We start from the raw sequence: 17,139 nt of genomic DNA, 5'->3' as shown, positions 1-17,139 counted from the left end.
CTGACATACATCCTCCCATATACTTTAAATAGTCTCTAGATTACTTATAATGCCTAACACAGTGTAAATGCCATGTAAAGGGTTGTTATACTGCATTGTTTAGGGAACAATACAAGGTAAGAAAAAAAAAGTCTGTACATATTCAGTATAGACGTAATTTTTAAAAAAAATTTTCAATTTGTACTTGGTTGAGTCCGCAGATAGGTGGAACCCACAGATAGGGAGGGCTGACTATATAATGGTTTGAAAATTGTATTTATTTTTAATTGTACGTATTTGTGGAGTACAGTGTGTTGTTTCAATACATACATTGTACAACAATTCACTTAGACAGCATATCCATCACCTACTCATTTTTCTTTTCTTTGTGGTGATGATGGTCAAGATCTTCTTTTCTAGCTATTTTGAAATACGCAATATAATATTATTAGCTGTATTCAGCCTAGAACATCAGAACTTATTTTTTCTATCTACCTGTAGCTTTGTACCTGTTAATTCACCTCTTCTCCTCCCCTTCCCACCCCCTTCTCTTTCCAGTCTCTGGTAACTAGTATTCTGCTCTCTACTTCTATGAGAACCATTTTTTTTAGGTTTCACATATAAGTGAGATCATGCAGGATTTGTCTTTCTGAGCCTGGCTTACTTCATGTAACATGATGGTCTCCACATTGCAGCAAATGACAGGATTTCATCCTTTTAATAGCTGAATAATATTCCATTGTGTATTTATACCACATCTTACTCTTATAACCATAATAATGCTTCTCATATTCAAAATTTAAATAAATAATTAAAGTCAACTAGAATGGGAGGTACCCAAAAGAAAGCATCTCTGGATTTTCTTGGTCCTTAGGGCTGAGAGCCCAAATTTCTTGCCTATAGATGAATGAGTTCAAGAGCCTTCTCTTAAGCTACACACAGAGCTCACAGTCTCATGGGCTGATTTGTAAATAGATAAAAACAATACACTTAAAAATAGTTTTTTTCCTCCAAAATGGAAATGAGCTCACTTAGTCTATTAGTTTCCTATGACAGCTTTAACAAATTGCTACAAACTTAATGGCTTAAAACAACGTACATTTATTACCCTACAGTTCTGGAGGTCAGAAGTCCAAAATTCATTTTGGTGGGCTAAGATCAAAGTGTCAGTGACAAGCTGCCAGGTATCAAGGTGGTCAATTAGGGACAACAAGCCAGGCTGAAAGTAACAACCAAGGCTTTCTTCACTAACTGAGACAGTGTAAACAAGAGGCAAAAATAGACAGAGTTTTACAATGTTTTATTTTCCCCAAAGAAACAGCAGGAGGCCAAGTTCAGGTGGATAAGTGCAGATGAGAGAGATCATGTCATTGGCAGGGAGCCCTGTTCAAAAGTCTCCAGAGAACCAGGGGGATGATAAGAGGGAAAGGCAAGGAGTAGAAAACTACTGAGTCAGAGTAGAGAAAAGTGCCTAAGCCAAGTCTCTACTCCCAATAGCAGGCCTCAAAATAGGCTGAGAATGCAAATATGTACATGAGTGTGGCAGGCAGAGGGAGGATGGGGACTGCAACTCCCTCTGCAATATATGAGCTGTGCAGCAAGTCAGGTGTGGGAGGGCAGCTTTCTGCCATGAGGCCTGCAGGGCCAACCATTTGTGATTGCCCATGGTCAGGCCTGAAAGATCACACATAGGATTTTGTCCTGGAGCTAAACTGAGTCATCAGGGCTGCATTCTCTCTGGAGGCTCTAGGAAAGAATGTTTCCTTGCCTTTTCTAGTTTCTGGAGGCTACCTGCATTCCTTGGCTCATGGTCCCATCTTTCATCTTCAAAGCCAGCAGTGTAATATCTTCTAGTCTCTCTCTCTGACTCTGACCTTCCTATTCTTTCTTATAAGGAGACTTGTGATTACACTGGGCCCACCCAGATAATCCAGGATGGTCTCCCTATCTCAAGATCTTTTTTATTTTTTAATTTTAATTTTAGTTTAGTTTAGTTTTCGCAATGACTTGGAATCAAGACTTTTCTTAATCACATCTACAAAGTCCTTTTTACCATGTAATGTAATATAGTCACAGGTTCTGGGGGTTAGGGTGTGGACATCTTTAGGGGTCATTATTTTGACTACCACACTTACTACAGAATTTCATTCTCAGAGATAGGGTACAAGATGCAGCACCTTGCCTTTTGCTTTGGAGGAGATATCCTTACATGCTCTAGACCACAGGATTTCCAGAAATTTTTATTGTGGTGACACTCCCCTCAATCTTCATGCACATGGTCTCTCACCATTTATAAGACCAATGTTGTCTTACCTAGATATTTAAGAAATTTGCTGTCTGCAGCCCAATAGGTCCAGCATAGTGTTATCAGTATAGTGAGTCACCATGAAGTCTGGGTAGATGCTAAGACAATCAAGGATACTGTAGTCTAGATTATGGCATGGGGCTTGAGAATTGATATAGGCCTGAAGGAAATTGGTAAAGGTGTACTTTGTTCCTCATCTTTTGGTGTGATATACTCATTGAAATGAATTTTAAAAGGAATAGTCACATCAATAGGTACATTCCAGAAACCAGAAGCTGGATTAATTCTTACGGTAAGAAGACCACAACTTTAAGATATATTGCAATTAAAATTGCCACCTGATTGAGCTTATAACAATCCATTTCATTCACCAGACTCATTTATTTTATGCACAAGCCAAACAGATAATATAACTGGCATCCAATGTATCTTTCAAGTCTTTAACAGAAGCATTATGCTCTGAAATTCTCCCAGGAAGGAGACTCTGAGAACAACCACTTAGTGTGAAGATTTACGGCACTCAAATGCTATGTATTGCTTTCATCTAAATTTATCTTATGTGGGTCCTGGGAGTCCATAAATCCAATCTGTGGTCATTTTTCCTGATTTTGGCTGTTAGCTTTTTTTTTTTGCTTGGTAAAGTGGGATGTTGAGCACCTTCATTCAGACAGGGCCTGAGCTGGGTCAAGACTGGGTTGCCATATGGGAAAGATGTGGCCTGTGTCTTACTATACCTGTTTCTTATGGTATGGTCCTTGAGGTCTTTCAACCAAGACTAGTATATTTACCAGGGTTCATCCTCTGGGTAAATTGTGAACTCTAAACTTTAACTCCTCAATACCATAAGAATATTGAAAATTCAGCTGTTTTTTCAGAAGTTTTTCACATAGCTTTTTACATTTACCTCCCTACTTAATTTAAAGGTTTGTCAAATACCTAAGGAGAAAACTTCCTTGTATCAGGCCCTTAAATTCATTTTTGTCATTTTAGCTCTACAAGAATAACAAATCCCCTCCACCCTTTATTCTCTATCAGTGATGCTTTTACCAGCTGAGGATAATCAACTTCTTGCCTGCATCCAGAATCAGCAAATCCCCCAAGGAAAAAGCAAATTCAGCTCGACTTCACAATTCTTCACTCCGCGGAACATTAACATTTTTGTCTTTGCTGTTTCAGCAGCTCTGTGATATTTTACACAAATGATTTTTTTTCTATATTTATTATGGCTTTTCTAGTCCTTTAAGGATGACTAGACTTCCAAAAGCTATTCTATTTTGCCTGGAAGCAGAATTCGTGATCTAGATTTGAGCTAAGTTTGTAATACACAGCACGGATTTTGCTGATGTAGGGGGCTTCATAGGCTATGTCACAGGTGGATTTACCATGAAACTAATCCAGGTTAATTTCATAGCCTATCACTTGCATAGGCCCCTTCCAAGATCTTGAGAAGTATCCTAGCAATGTGTTCACATAAACATACATTTTCCTAAAATTTGTATAAAGATATTTTGTCCTTAATTCACTAAGGCCACTCTCTTTTCTACTCTGACTTCCTTCAGTCACAATTCTCACATCGATTGATAATAAAGTGGTTGTGAGAATTTTTATCACCTGGCTAAGAGAAAGTTATATTGGAGATATGGTTATGTGGTTCACAGTTATTTATGTATACAGGTAAGTTATTGCTAGCCCTCTTGGTGCAGAAACGGCTTGTACGTAATACAGATGCTCCACAACTTATGATGGGGTTACCTTCTGATAAATCCAACATAAATTGAAAATATTGTAACTTGAAAATGTAATACACCTAACCTATGGAACATCATAGCTCACCTAGCCTACCTTAAATGTGCTCAGAACACTTACATTAGCCTACATTTGGGCAAAATCATCTGGCAACACTGTACACTGTAGAGTATGGGTTGTGTGCCTTCATGATCACATGGTTGACTGAGAGCTGCAGCTCACTGCCTTACCCAGCATTGTGAGAGAGTATCCTACTGCATATTGCTATCCCTGGGAAAAGATCAAAATTCAAAATTCAAAGTACAGTTCCTACTGAATGTATATAGCTTTTATATACACCATTGTAAAGTTGAAAACTTAAGTCAAATTATTGTAAGTTGGGAACCATGTGTACTCTTGAGATAGGAGGAGCTCAGTTTACTTGGGGTTGGGTTTCAGGCCACTCCCCTTGGTCTTGCAACACTCCCCTAGGACTTAATCCCCTCCTTTGAGTCCTGAGCTACTGTGGCTAGTTGCACCTATTTTCCGCACCAACAGGTGGAGATTGAGACAGCAGGAGGCAAATTTATGTAATTCCAGTGGCTGAGCATGCTCAGTAGAAAGGAGTTTATCCTATAAATGACCTTCCACTGGAGCTGGTAGAGAGCACCTGGCATATTTTAAGTGTATTCAGTGGAATTTGACCAATGAGCAAGCTCCAAAGAGACCAACTGAGCATATGCAAGGCTATGTTACACAATTTCTTACGTAACTAGAAACCACCCCCTTAGTTGAGTATTCATTAGATAGCATGAATATGTATAGATAGAAAAACTATAAAAGTAGAATCCAGAAAGAAGGCAGGGCTGTTGCTCACTCTCTGGAGCCAGCCTGCACTTTGCCTGTGAGGTGTGTATTTCTTACTTTTTGTGTTAAACCTGCCTTTAGCAGGCTGCTGTTTGCAAAGTGTATATTTCTTAATTTTATATTAAACTTGCCGTGGCTGCCACGGACACACTAGAGCCAGTCCACACTTTCCATGTGAAGTTTATATTTTTCTATTCTTTACATTAAGCCTGTATTCACTTTCTATTCCAACTCTGCTCTTGAATTCATTCCTGTGGCAGAGTCAAAACCTGGTGGAGGATGGGGTGGGTTGATGTTGGTTATCAGGCCTACCCAGACCCTCTCCTCTGGTTTCACTCTCACTTCTGACTCTGCTGACTTACCAGCATCGTGACATAAGGAGCAGAGCCAGAATGTGAGGATGTCTCATGATGTCAGGTACCAAGCAGCTGAAGTGTGAAGGTAGTGGATAGCCATAACAAATCTCATAAGAATTAAAATTTTCTGCTCATCAAAAGATACTGGTAGGAAAATAAGTAGATGTAGAGCTAGGGCTGGGTCTGGAGCTCACAGACCCCTCAAGCCCATTGTCCAGACTGGGTCACAAACCCTTCACATGCAGGTCTACAAGCTAGGTAATCAGAAAAATGGTCCTTGGAGCCATAGGTGAAGAAAGAGTAGTCTTTATTCAGCACACACGTCTCAGAGCTAGGCCGTCCAAAAAGAAACTCAGAAACTCAACTGCTACCAGCAAAATCCAAAGAAAAAACTGAGCAGCTGCCAGCAAAGTAAACATGCTCTATTTTTGACTGGAGCTCTACCCTCCAGCGCTGCTTCACAAACTTTGAAGAACACACCAGAATAGCAACAAAATAAAAAGATACATGGGTGCACATGCACACTAACTCCACCCACACACAACTTGTTTACAAAGAATGTGCTGCATCACCCCCCACTGGACCTGAGGTGAAGAGGCCTGACTAAACTACTCTATTTTCCTCACAGTAGACAAGCCACAAACTGGGAGAAAATATTCATAAATTGTACATCTGACAAAAAAAAAAAGGACATATCCAGAATATATATAAAATTATTCTTACAAATCAATTATCAAAGACAAACAATCCTGTTTTTTCAAATGAGCAAAAGAGTAAAACACAAAAGAAAATATATGGGAGGTAAACATATAAAATAGGGCTTATCATCATTAGCAACAGGGGAATGCATGTTAAAACCATAATGAGATGTATCTACATATGCACGAGACTGGACAAAATTGAAAAGACTGAAAACACCAAATGTTGGCAAGAGTATGAAGCAGCCAGAACTCTCCAGTCACAGTTGATGTAACTGTAACATGGTTCATCTACTTGGGAAAATTATTTGGAAGATTCTTATATAGGATTATATACCTTGATATTTACTCTATAGAAAGGAAAACACATGTCCACAATAGGACTGTACAAGAATGTTCACATCAGTCCCATTAATTATAACTCAAAGAAGAAATAATAAAAATATTTATCTGTGAGAGAATGAATAAACAAATTGTGGTGCATTGATACAATGGAATCCTATTTGCCAGTAAAAAAGAAAAAAAAAAAAAACTATTGATACATGCAATAATGTGGATGAATTTCAAAAACATTATGCTCAGTTGAACAATCCAGACAGAACAGTTTACATATTTATTACATGCCTTCATTTATAAGAAGTTCCAGAGTAGGGGAGGAGTGTTCAGGGCTCACACCAAGTACTCAACGTATGTGAAGATGTCAGGACACAAATGAGATGGCCAGCATGGTAGGGAGATTTTATTACACACAGAGGATCAAGTAAATAAGTAAATATATTGAGGAGCCACGTTTTTTCCAGTCAGATGAGAAAGGTTGTTGAGCTAGGGCTGGGTCTGAAGCTCACATACCCCTCGAACCCATTTGCAAACCCTTCACATGCAGGTCTATGAGCTAGGTAACCAGAAAAAAGGTCTTTGGAGCCTTGGTCGAAGAAGGAATAGTCTTTATTCAGCACACACTACACTATGAGCCAAACAGTCCACAGAAAAACTCAGAAACTCAACTGCTACTGCAAAGTCCAAAGAAAAACTGAACTTGAGCAGCTGCCAGCAGAGTAAACATGCTCTGTTTTCACACATGAGCTCTCCTGGCCAGCACTGCTTCACAAACTGAAGAACACACAAAAGCAATTAACTAAAAAGATACATGGGTGCACATGTGCACTAACTCCACCCACACACAACTTGTTTACAAGAAATGTGCTGCTGGACAACCAACCAGACCTAAGCTAAGGGAGCCTGACTAAATTATCCTATTTTTCCCACAAAGGTAAAAATAAGGACCTACATAAGCACTGTGGATTGGATTGGAATTGAAGGTATCACTGTGAACTCACAGTATTTTATATATATTTGGGAAAATCTGAGCATCAAAATAAAGTTAGCAATAGGGTATACCAATTGAATGAAACAGGAAACCATGAGTCCATACTACTTCAAATTTTTGAATAAGAAAGTAAGCAAGCTGGCTTTTGGTAGAATGCCAACTAATAAACATACAGAAATGGTAGGATTAGAAAATTACCATTTCCCATCATTGTAGTAATAAATTAAGAATCAAAGAATGCTAAAACTGTGCGGTAAAATTTCGATTAGAAACAGCTGTCTACATAGTTTCCAAGTGACTCTACAGGATACTTCTCAGTTAATAAATGCAAAATACTGATTAATTTTACAGTGGACAAACTTCACAGACACTTCATAAACCAGGTAATTAAAGTCAAAATCTTCAATAATGAGACCCATTGACATCAGATATCTCTTGATATTGTGAATGAGAAGAAAACAGCATTTCTGTTGTATTTCTGCCAAAAATGAATAATGAGGAAAAGCCAAATATCTCAAATTGAGAGAAATCCTACTAAGTGACAGGCTTACATTCTTGAAAAATGTCATGTGATAAAAGACAAGGGAAAACTAAAGAACTGCTCCATATATGGGGAGACTAAAGAGATATGGCAATTAAATGCAGCACGTAATTCTGGGTTGGATCCTGCACCAAAATAAAAGGGTAATTATAAAAGGACATTCTTAGGGCAATTGACAGAATTTGAATGTGATGTGTAGATTGGATGGTAGTATTGCATCAGCATTAATTTCCTGATTGTGATGATTATCATGGAAATGTACTAGAAGAACACCCTTGTTTTTAGGATATAAGAAGGTTCTTCAAAAAGTTCATGGAAGGATTCAGATTATCTTTTAATTCTCTTTTCCCTGAATTTTAAAAAATACCCTTGTGTATATATATATATATATATGGAGAGAGAGAGAGAGAATTAAAAAACAGAACTTAATTCTTTGTACTGAAAGCTTTTAGTTTTGGGATTTTTTTGGCAACATGAAATTAGGTGAGGAAATCATTGTCATGACTGCCCTAGTTTGGAGCGAGCTTCAGTGTTCCCTTTGATTTTTTAGGATGCTACCTCTCTCTTGAAAATCTAGTACTGAGTTCATGTTAAACTTTAGTAAATTTAGATACGTTCTTTTTCTTTTTTTGGCTGCTGGCTGAATATGATCTTAACCTATCCTCAGTTTCTCCTGGATAAACCGTCATCTAAAGCCTTTTATGCCACTATAATTTTTTTTTTTGGCGGGGGGCATCTGGCCAGAAAGGGGAACCAAACTCTTGACCTTGGTGTTTCCAGCACCACACAGTAACCAAGTGAGCTAACCGGCCAGCCCTATTGTGATATTTATCTTACAGAAAACACAGTTGGTTTGCTTACCTCGCTACTGCAGAATTTGGTCTAATATTCAATATATTTTCCATTAAAAAAGAAAGAAAAGGCAGATGATCAGAGAATAACATATAAAATTTGGTTGTTCTGAAAGTTCTTTTCAAGTAAAAGAGAGCAATGCTAATAAATAGATTTCTGAAAAATAAGTCTAAGAAGGGAGGCACATGATTCTAGATAAGAGCGCAAAATAAAAACAGAACAAAAGTGGAGCTTTCATACTGCATCACTAGTTTCCTAATGCATTCAATTTTAACTTCTCTAAGCCTCAATTTCTACATATATGGAATGGAGACTGTGAATTGCTATCTCACAGGGCACTTACGAGGATTCAGTGAGATAATCCCTTAGAAGAACTCAGCACAATGTCTGGCTAATAGTAAACTCAGCAGATCCTTCCCTGTTACCAAGACCTAGATAACTGGGCATCACTTGATAATTTCTAAATTTAGGGACTTTAGAAATAATTTCCATTTATGCACACTTGTTTCCTTTGCAGAATATTTGTCTTTATGCACACTTGTTTCCTTTGCAGAATATTCGTCTTTACTCATATTTTCTTGCTTAGTCTTCTGTTTACTTTCTTTTTAAACTATACTTTTATTTCAATTACAACCCGTTAAAAAATACTGTAAAAAAAGTAATTCACACACTAGTACAATTTTTTTCCCTGACAGTCTCCATCCTTTATCCCTACACTTCTATTCAGCAGTAACCGCTGCTATTATATTAAAAAAAATTTTTATTATACACGAAATCTTATTTTTTTTTTCCTGTTTTGCTTCATGCTCTATTTTCCCTTCCTCCAGACATTGCCCTCCTCTCCAGGTTATTCTTGTTAATTATCTAAGAAGTGGCCTTTCTTATTATTCTGGAGACAAACACTTAAGGATATTTTCTCATGTGATCTCATATGGATATACAATACAGAAAATCATATTTAGGGTGTTTTAAATCATTATTTATAAAAATGGGGCCATGTTTTGTACATTTTTCTGCTTCTTTATTTGCTCATTCAGCAATATCTCGGGAAAATATCTCCAAGCCATCTGTATAATTCCTTATTTTAGATGGTGTGTATTATTCCATTCAGTGAATATATTAATTTTTTTGTAAATTTTCTACCAAAGGACCTTCATTTTACTCCATCTTTGGCCATTTAAATATCTCCACAATGAACATCGTTGTCCATGTATTCTTACAAAATTCCCAGGTGTGACAGTACTAGGTTGAGAATATATGTCATTTTTTAGAAACTGTTGCCATATTTCTCTGCAGAAAGCCTGTAAGGTTAAATATCCATCAATAATCTGTGATTAGCCTTTTTTCTTCATCTTCATTAGCAATAGAATTCAGTTGTCCTTTTGTTTCCAATCTGGTGAGTACAGAGAACTTTATCACTATTACTTCAATATATCCTTCTCTATTTGAGAATTTGATCACATTTTCTTGTACCTATTAGTCATTTGTATTTACTGTTCTCTAAATTGCCTATATAATTTGTCATTTTCCTATTGGGCTATTTGTGGCTTTTTTTTTTCAAATTTATTAAAAGATTTTTTTTTAAACCAAATCTTTTCCGGTAGAATTATACATATATGTCTTCCAAATCTATTCATCTAGAAAAAACATTAAAATAAATCTGTGTATTATAACATATAAAAAATAAAAGATTCTGGTTGAATTAAATACTGTACTATAAATAAATTTTATTCTATTTTATTATTTTTTTCATATTTGTTTGTTTTTATAAATAAATTTTAAACCATGCAATTTAAGGGGCCATATGCAATCTTGAGCTGAGAAAAATCTTAGTCACTAAGCCTGCAAATTCAAAATCCATGAAGACAAAGATATCCTGGATATATTAGCTGTATCTTAACTTTTTAAAAAGGTATTTTATGGAAAATATATCATAACCTAGTTAACAAGCAATTTGCTAAAGATAAATTAAGTAGTGATCTATTTTCTGGTAAAACAACAACAACAACAACAACAACAAAGTTTTGATGACATGACTTCAGATTGTATCATAGATAATTTACACATACAATAAAGAAATGCTTCCTGATAGAGATATTAAAGTGGCTTTAGAGAACTCATTGAATAGCTTACAAAGGAAAACTAATCTCAATAGCACAAAATAAAATTTTTCTTTGATAGAGTATTTTAGTCCTCATTGCCATTCCTTTTGTATTAGAAAAAGTTAAGGATTCAGTCCCTAGAGAGGGTTTTGCTGAGCAAATCAATGATGAAAGAGAAGTATCAGTCCATAGCCCCTCCCTCCCTCTTCCCACTGGGTACGTGGTTAACTACCATAAACTGAGGGAAGGGTTTTGCAATTCAGTGACTGAAATTTCTGCCAGAGAACCAAACAAAGACTAATATTAATAGAGAAAGTACTTTTGTTCATTTTGCAAAGCTGACTGGAAAGAAAATCTTTGAAAAGAGCAGTCGAAGCTCTAAATTCCAATCAATGTAACACCAGCACACCACAGTATGGTCGTCTGCAATCCTTCTTCCTTATCCTCCTGTTAACTCTGAATGGAGACCTCGTGACTTGCTGCATATTGAGTGGAATTAAAAGAAGCTAAAATTCATCAAATCAATTATACCACTAGATATTATATGAAGCTGCATCTGTGTACTTTGAATTAGTCCTATTTGAATTCAAGGCTTCCAGGACATGACAATAAATTGATCTATCTCTAATGCTTAAAATGGAGGTAAGTAGAATATGTTTCTAAAAATTACTAGATACAATTACGTTAAAATTTAAGTGCTCTAAGTACTCATTTCAGAGACTGTTTATAATTCAAATCTCAGCAAAGACCAAATTATCTGCTAAGAAAAATCTGACTTACCCAGCTTCAACTCTAATACCTTATTATATATATAATATAATATGTAATGTTAAATATATATAAATAATATATAATGTTATTTTGAATATATTCGTAATCTCTATGGGAAATATGACCATTAGAATAGGTCAGTCTTTGGTTTTAATCTTCAGTTTGCTACTTACTAGCTCTAGAACCTCAGAAAAGTAATTTAATTTCTCTGAGCATATAAATTCAGGTTTCTGCCTACAAAATTAGTCTATTGAAATGGAAAATTTTATTTCACAAACTTCCTGGTACTGCTGAGCCAATCTATAATGTATTAGCTGTGTGAAAAAATGACTCCTATTATTCATCTTTATACTCCAGCAAAAGGATGGTATTTGAAAGTCATAGGGATATGAGATAATTTGAAGAAACATAAAAGTAAACAGTTTCTATGCTGAAAGGGAAATATCAGCCCCATCATGTTACAGAAGATAAAACTGATGTCCAAAGCTCTTAACTAACTTTCTCAGTTCTACGATGACTTTCTGGCAGATTTGGGACTAGCACTTCGTCCCCTGGTCTCAATGTTCTTTCTATGGTGCAGCTTTCAGGAGATGCTTCCAAGTCTCTGTTGAACTTCAATCTTTTTGAATGTTCAAGCTCAGATATGGAATGAGAAAATTCAAGAAGGAGATGACAGATACCAGGTCAACCAATACACAGGTAAAAAAGAAGGTATCAATTTGTATTCATCTAGGCAAGTATTCTAAATTATGGGTTAAATTATTCTAAGGTAATCACAGCTAAAAATTGGAGAGATCCCATCGGCAGCTTTCTCAGATTCGTCTTTCATTAACTTCTGTTTTAACCTAGTTGCTGTTCTCTCTTTTCAATCTGCTTGGTAGCTCACATAATTTTAACGTTTTGCTTTGCTGCCCAGTTGAATGCTTGCTATTCAAAATGAGCATAAGATGCTGACAATATAGTTTTACTCCAAAGCAGAGAAATCTACTCTAGGACCTTTAAGATATTAGCCACGGTTGCAAGCAATTGAAGCAGATGTTAGGTAAGTAATCAGTTGCCTATCTGATATGATTTTAGAGATGCAGATAAAGAGTTCCTGGGTTTTTTGTTTTGTTTTATTTTTTAGTTGTTAATAAACTCTTCAATCCTAAAATTAGGGGTATGAATCAGAATTCAATTACTGAACGCTTCTAAAATACAAAATGATACCAGAAGAATTATTTAATCTAAAGATATGCTTTTAGATTAGATAAATATTTGAGGTTACTGTGTGTTTGCAAGATGAGCAAATATGACAAAACTGAGTAAAGCAGAATATGATAATTTGGTGCTCTGAAATCTCCCGACTTTACTCCCCCCTTGCTTTCTAGCTCCATCATTGTTATTCTGCCTCAGTGCTTCCTGCTAGATTAATAAATATTTTTCTCCTTCCTTGTACCCTGACTACAGAACATGAGGGGACGTTACATTATAACAGGATACACTAACCAATATACTAAATTGATGACAAAGCAGTGTATTACTTTTGTAAGTACTGAATTTCAGGGGGAGAGGGTCAATTGGTTTAACAGGAGTTGAGTGATTCTCTTCTTCTGTAATCTTATAATTTATCTAAACAGGATTGCTATTGAGAATGGAATTGACTCTATTAGTAACTATGTCAGGACAGCAGGAAGAAACTCAGCAGTCCTAGATAAACTGGAGCATTTCTTTTTTTTTTAATTAATATTTTTATTCTTTTTCATTCTATGATGTTATTGTGAAGCAGTTGGGAAGGAGGGGGAGAGGGGAAAGGGGAAGGAAATGGCATGGAAGGAGAAGGAAGGAGGAGGTGTGGGATCGAGGCCTGTGGCACCCCCCTCATTCCCACAGGGGAGACCAGGGGGCTTCCAGTGGTGCTTGGTCATTGCTGGGCTGGGTGTAGATGTCAGGGCGGTGTGCAAAAGCCCTTGCACTGCACCACCCCAGCTCAGGAAACTGGGCCCTTCTTGCTATGGCTTGGTGGTCGTCGCTGGGCTGGATGCAGGTGTGTGTGTGTCGGGGGGGGGGGGCGGGGGGGGGTTTGGCAAAGACCCTCGGCCCCCCACCATCCCGGCTGGGGAGAGCCTGTGGTGCAGCTGGGGCATTTCAGTCATCCCAATTATAGGGACTTAAGGGGCTAAGGGGCTCCACTCAATACTTGTGCAACTCCAGGAAATTGCGAAGTATATGAAATCTCTTTTTAATGATGCCGTTTATCTTGCTTTGCCTGATTTCTGCATTCCTTGGCAATGTATATATTTTTGTGAATAAGATACAAAATGTTCCCACAATTCACCCCTTAGAAAAGCTCTGTGTAAATTCAGACTAAATTTTAGGAAAGTATTAAGAGTTAAAAAAAAAATTAAATTTCTTATAAAGATTTGTACCCTCAAGGGAATCAAAGTCTTAACTAATGCAATGCTAGTTGGAGAGTAAAATACAGGGAACAAATTTGAGAGTGGGGCAATTAAAAAAAAATTTACAAAAGTAATGTTTGCTTATTAAAAATTATAACAAAAAATAGGTAAATTTATAAGTAAAGTCTACTATTCTCTTCCCCATCCCCATTTCACAGGGGTAATACTTTCTTCTATATTCTTCAAGGTAAATTTTAATTTATGTATTAGTGTATATATAACATATTTTACTTATACCATATTATATTCCTTTTTTTAAACTGATGGAATCATGCTGTACAAATGTTCAGTAACTTTCTTTTTTCACTTAAGATACTTTTGAACATCATTTCATATCTATATCTGTGACTATGTATCTCAAATCTTTTCAGATGAGAGCAAAGGGACATTTTTAAGGAAACTAACAGTTCTAGAATAAGTAGGAAAAGTAAAATACACATTACTAACATTTTGATGACCATGAATAAAATTGAAAAATATATAATCTGATATAGATAAAATAATTTAGTGTCCCACTAAGATTTCCTTGAGATAAATACATTTTTAGTTGGTGGAGTTTGACATATTACCTCCAGGAAATTTAGGGATCTGACTAGCCTCTGCTCAAAGCAAGTCAGAATTTTCCCATCTCGGGCCGGCCCGTGGCTCACTCGGGAGAGTGCGGTGCTGAGAACACCAAGGCCCCGGGTTCGGATCCCATATACGGATGGCCGGTTCACTCACTGGCTGAGCGTGGTGCTGACAACACCAAGTCAAGGGTTAAGATCCCCTTACCGGTCATCTTTAAAAAAAAAAAAAAAAAAAAAGAATTTTCCCATCTCTGTTGTGCTTTTGCTGATACAGCTATTCTTCTAAGTGCCAGGTAATTTGCGCTAAAGCTCACGTCTGTACTTCACATCAGATGGCTACTGTGACCCCTATTGTTGAGGTTGAGGGCTTGGGGGTTATAGAGGAAATAGAAAGTTGAATTTCAACAGGCAGAGCCATTTCCTTTGGTAACCCCAAGAAATTTAAAATTCTAAAATTCATAATTAATTCCTCTGAGCACCTCAGACCTTGGATGACTGTAGCTCCTTTCATCTACACTTGCCCCTTTCCAAAGGCCAGAATCCAGGCTAAGTAGTGTGCATTGATGCTTCACATCGTTTATGCTTCTCATCCTGACAACTTAGAAGAGCATTGTTGTCTTCATTTTATAAACAAGGAGCCTGAAGATCAGAGGATAAGAAACATTCTCAGGGTAATATAACAAATTAGGGAAGGAAGGCATATGAGCCCAGGCCTATCAACTTCATGTTTCATGTTATTAAATAATTCTATACAAATTCTAAAAGTAAAAGGCTATGTCTCCTTAAATTGTGTCTGATAACTTACTAGATACTGTCTACATTGCTTTTTGGGTGGTAAATGGGTAATGGGAGGTGGGGTTCAAAGAATTTAACTGATTCCCACAACCAAGGAATCTTATTGGCACGGAGGAGAAATAAAAATAAATTCAAATGGCAGGAACTGTATCTACATCTACCTAATAGTAGATATCCGGGTAGAAAGAAGTGAGAACACTGCATTTATAAGACAATGAAATATCAAAGGTTAAATTCTATGAATGTAGAAACTGATAATATGATTTAAAATTTTTGAAAATCACTTTACTATTATGCTGTTACGATTACATAAACATTTTTGAAATACTTAGGTAAATATCTATATTTTCATCAGTTCATTTTTTACTTTATTAATAGGATCAATCTGTAAATTCATGCAAATCGCCAGCAAAATTATTAAAACTAACTGACATAGGCAAAAATATATGTTTATTAACATACTGCCTTTTTACATTTCAGGGAAACAAAAGTTGAACTACTTAACATGAATTGGGCAAATGAGAGTGTCCCACAGGAGTTCATTCTGTTAGGTTTCTCAGATCGACCATGGCTAGAGCTTCCACTCTTTGTGATGTTCCTGGTTTCTTATATCTTGACCATCTTCGGCAATCTGTCAATAATTCTTGTGTCACATCTGGATTCTAAACTCCATACCCCCATGTATTTTTTTCTTACCAATCTCTCACTCCTGGACCTTTGCTACACCACAAGTACAGTTCCACAAATGCTGGTAAACATATGCAGCACCAGGAAGGTAATTAGTTACAGTGGCTGTGTGGCCCAGCTTTTCATTTTCCTGGCCTTGGGTTCCACTGAATGCCTTCTCCTGGCTGTCATGTCCTTTGATAGGTTTGTAGCTATTTGTCGGCCTCTCCATTACTCAGTAATCATGCACCAAAGGCTCTGCCTCCAGTTGGCAGCTGCATCCTGGATTAGTGGCTTTAGCAACTCAGTATTGCAGTCTACCTGGACACTTCGTATGCCACTGTGTGGCCACAAAGAAGTGGATCACTTCTTCTGTGAAGTCCCTGCACTGCTCAAGTTGTCATGTGCTGACACAACAGCAAACGAGGCTGAGCTATTCTTCATCAGCGTGCTCTTCCTTCTAATACCTGTGATACTCATTCTTATATCATATGCCTTTATTGTTCAAGCAGTGTTGAGGATACAGTCAGCTGAAGGTCGGCGGAAGGCATTTGGGACATGTGGCTCCCATCTAATTGTAGTGTCACTTTTTTATGGCACTGCTATCTATATGTATCTGCAACCACCATCCCCTGCCTCCAAGGACCGGGGAAAGATGGTGTCCCTTTTCTATGGAATCATCACACCCATGTTGAACCCCCTTATCTACACACTTAGAAACAAAGATGTAAAGGGAGCTTTTAAGAGATTGATTGCAAGGGCCTTCTTAATCAAAAAACAAGGAATAATCATATGATAGGGCTTTTTAAAGACTAGAAATTTATACAGCTTAATAGTATAATTCTTTCCAAACTTTTTATTCTCACTACCATTGAAATTCTAAGTGATCTTCCTCAAACAAATGTCACCGACAGAGAACTACTCTGTTTCTACTGCTTAAATACATTTATTGCGCAAGTCCTGAGAATTGGTCTTTTATAATCTCCTCAAATAAAGCAACCTTAAAATCTTTAAGATCTCAAGCTTTGTACCATTGGTTTGTATACATGAGGAAGAGTCTTAGACTCCTCTGAGAACTGAATAGAAGCTTAGAAATCCTTTCCCCAGAAAACAACAACAACAAACATTTGTATATAATACAGCTACAC

The 17,139-nt window shown here is 36.9% G+C and overlaps 2 protein-coding genes across 2 annotated transcripts in view; both read left to right on the top strand.

Annotated features, from left to right (window-relative positions):
* Positions 1 to 17,139, top strand: part of LOC134377893 (zinc finger protein 184) — a 944,311-nt gene that overhangs the window by 424,760 nt on the left and 502,412 nt on the right. The gene's annotated exons all lie outside the window — the stretch shown is intronic.
* LOC134378134 (olfactory receptor 2B2) lies at positions 15,831 to 16,787 on the top strand. The gene has a single exon (XM_063097113.1). It carries the CDS (start codon positions 15,831 to 15,833, stop codon positions 16,785 to 16,787), a length of 957 nt encoding a protein of 318 aa, XP_062953183.1.

Source organism: Cynocephalus volans, chromosome 5, assembly GCF_027409185.1.
Source record: "Cynocephalus volans isolate mCynVol1 chromosome 5, mCynVol1.pri, whole genome shotgun sequence".
In the NCBI taxonomy this organism is placed as follows: Eukaryota; Metazoa; Chordata; class Mammalia; order Dermoptera; family Cynocephalidae; genus Cynocephalus; species Cynocephalus volans.
This window is presented reverse-complemented; position numbering and strand designations above follow the sequence as displayed.

What these genes read in the sequence shown, in the direction of transcription:
- LOC134378134 (XM_063097113.1), top strand. Translation starts at nt 15,831, where the DNA reads ATGAATTGGGCAAATGAGAGTGTCCCACAGGAGTTCATTCTGTTAGGT.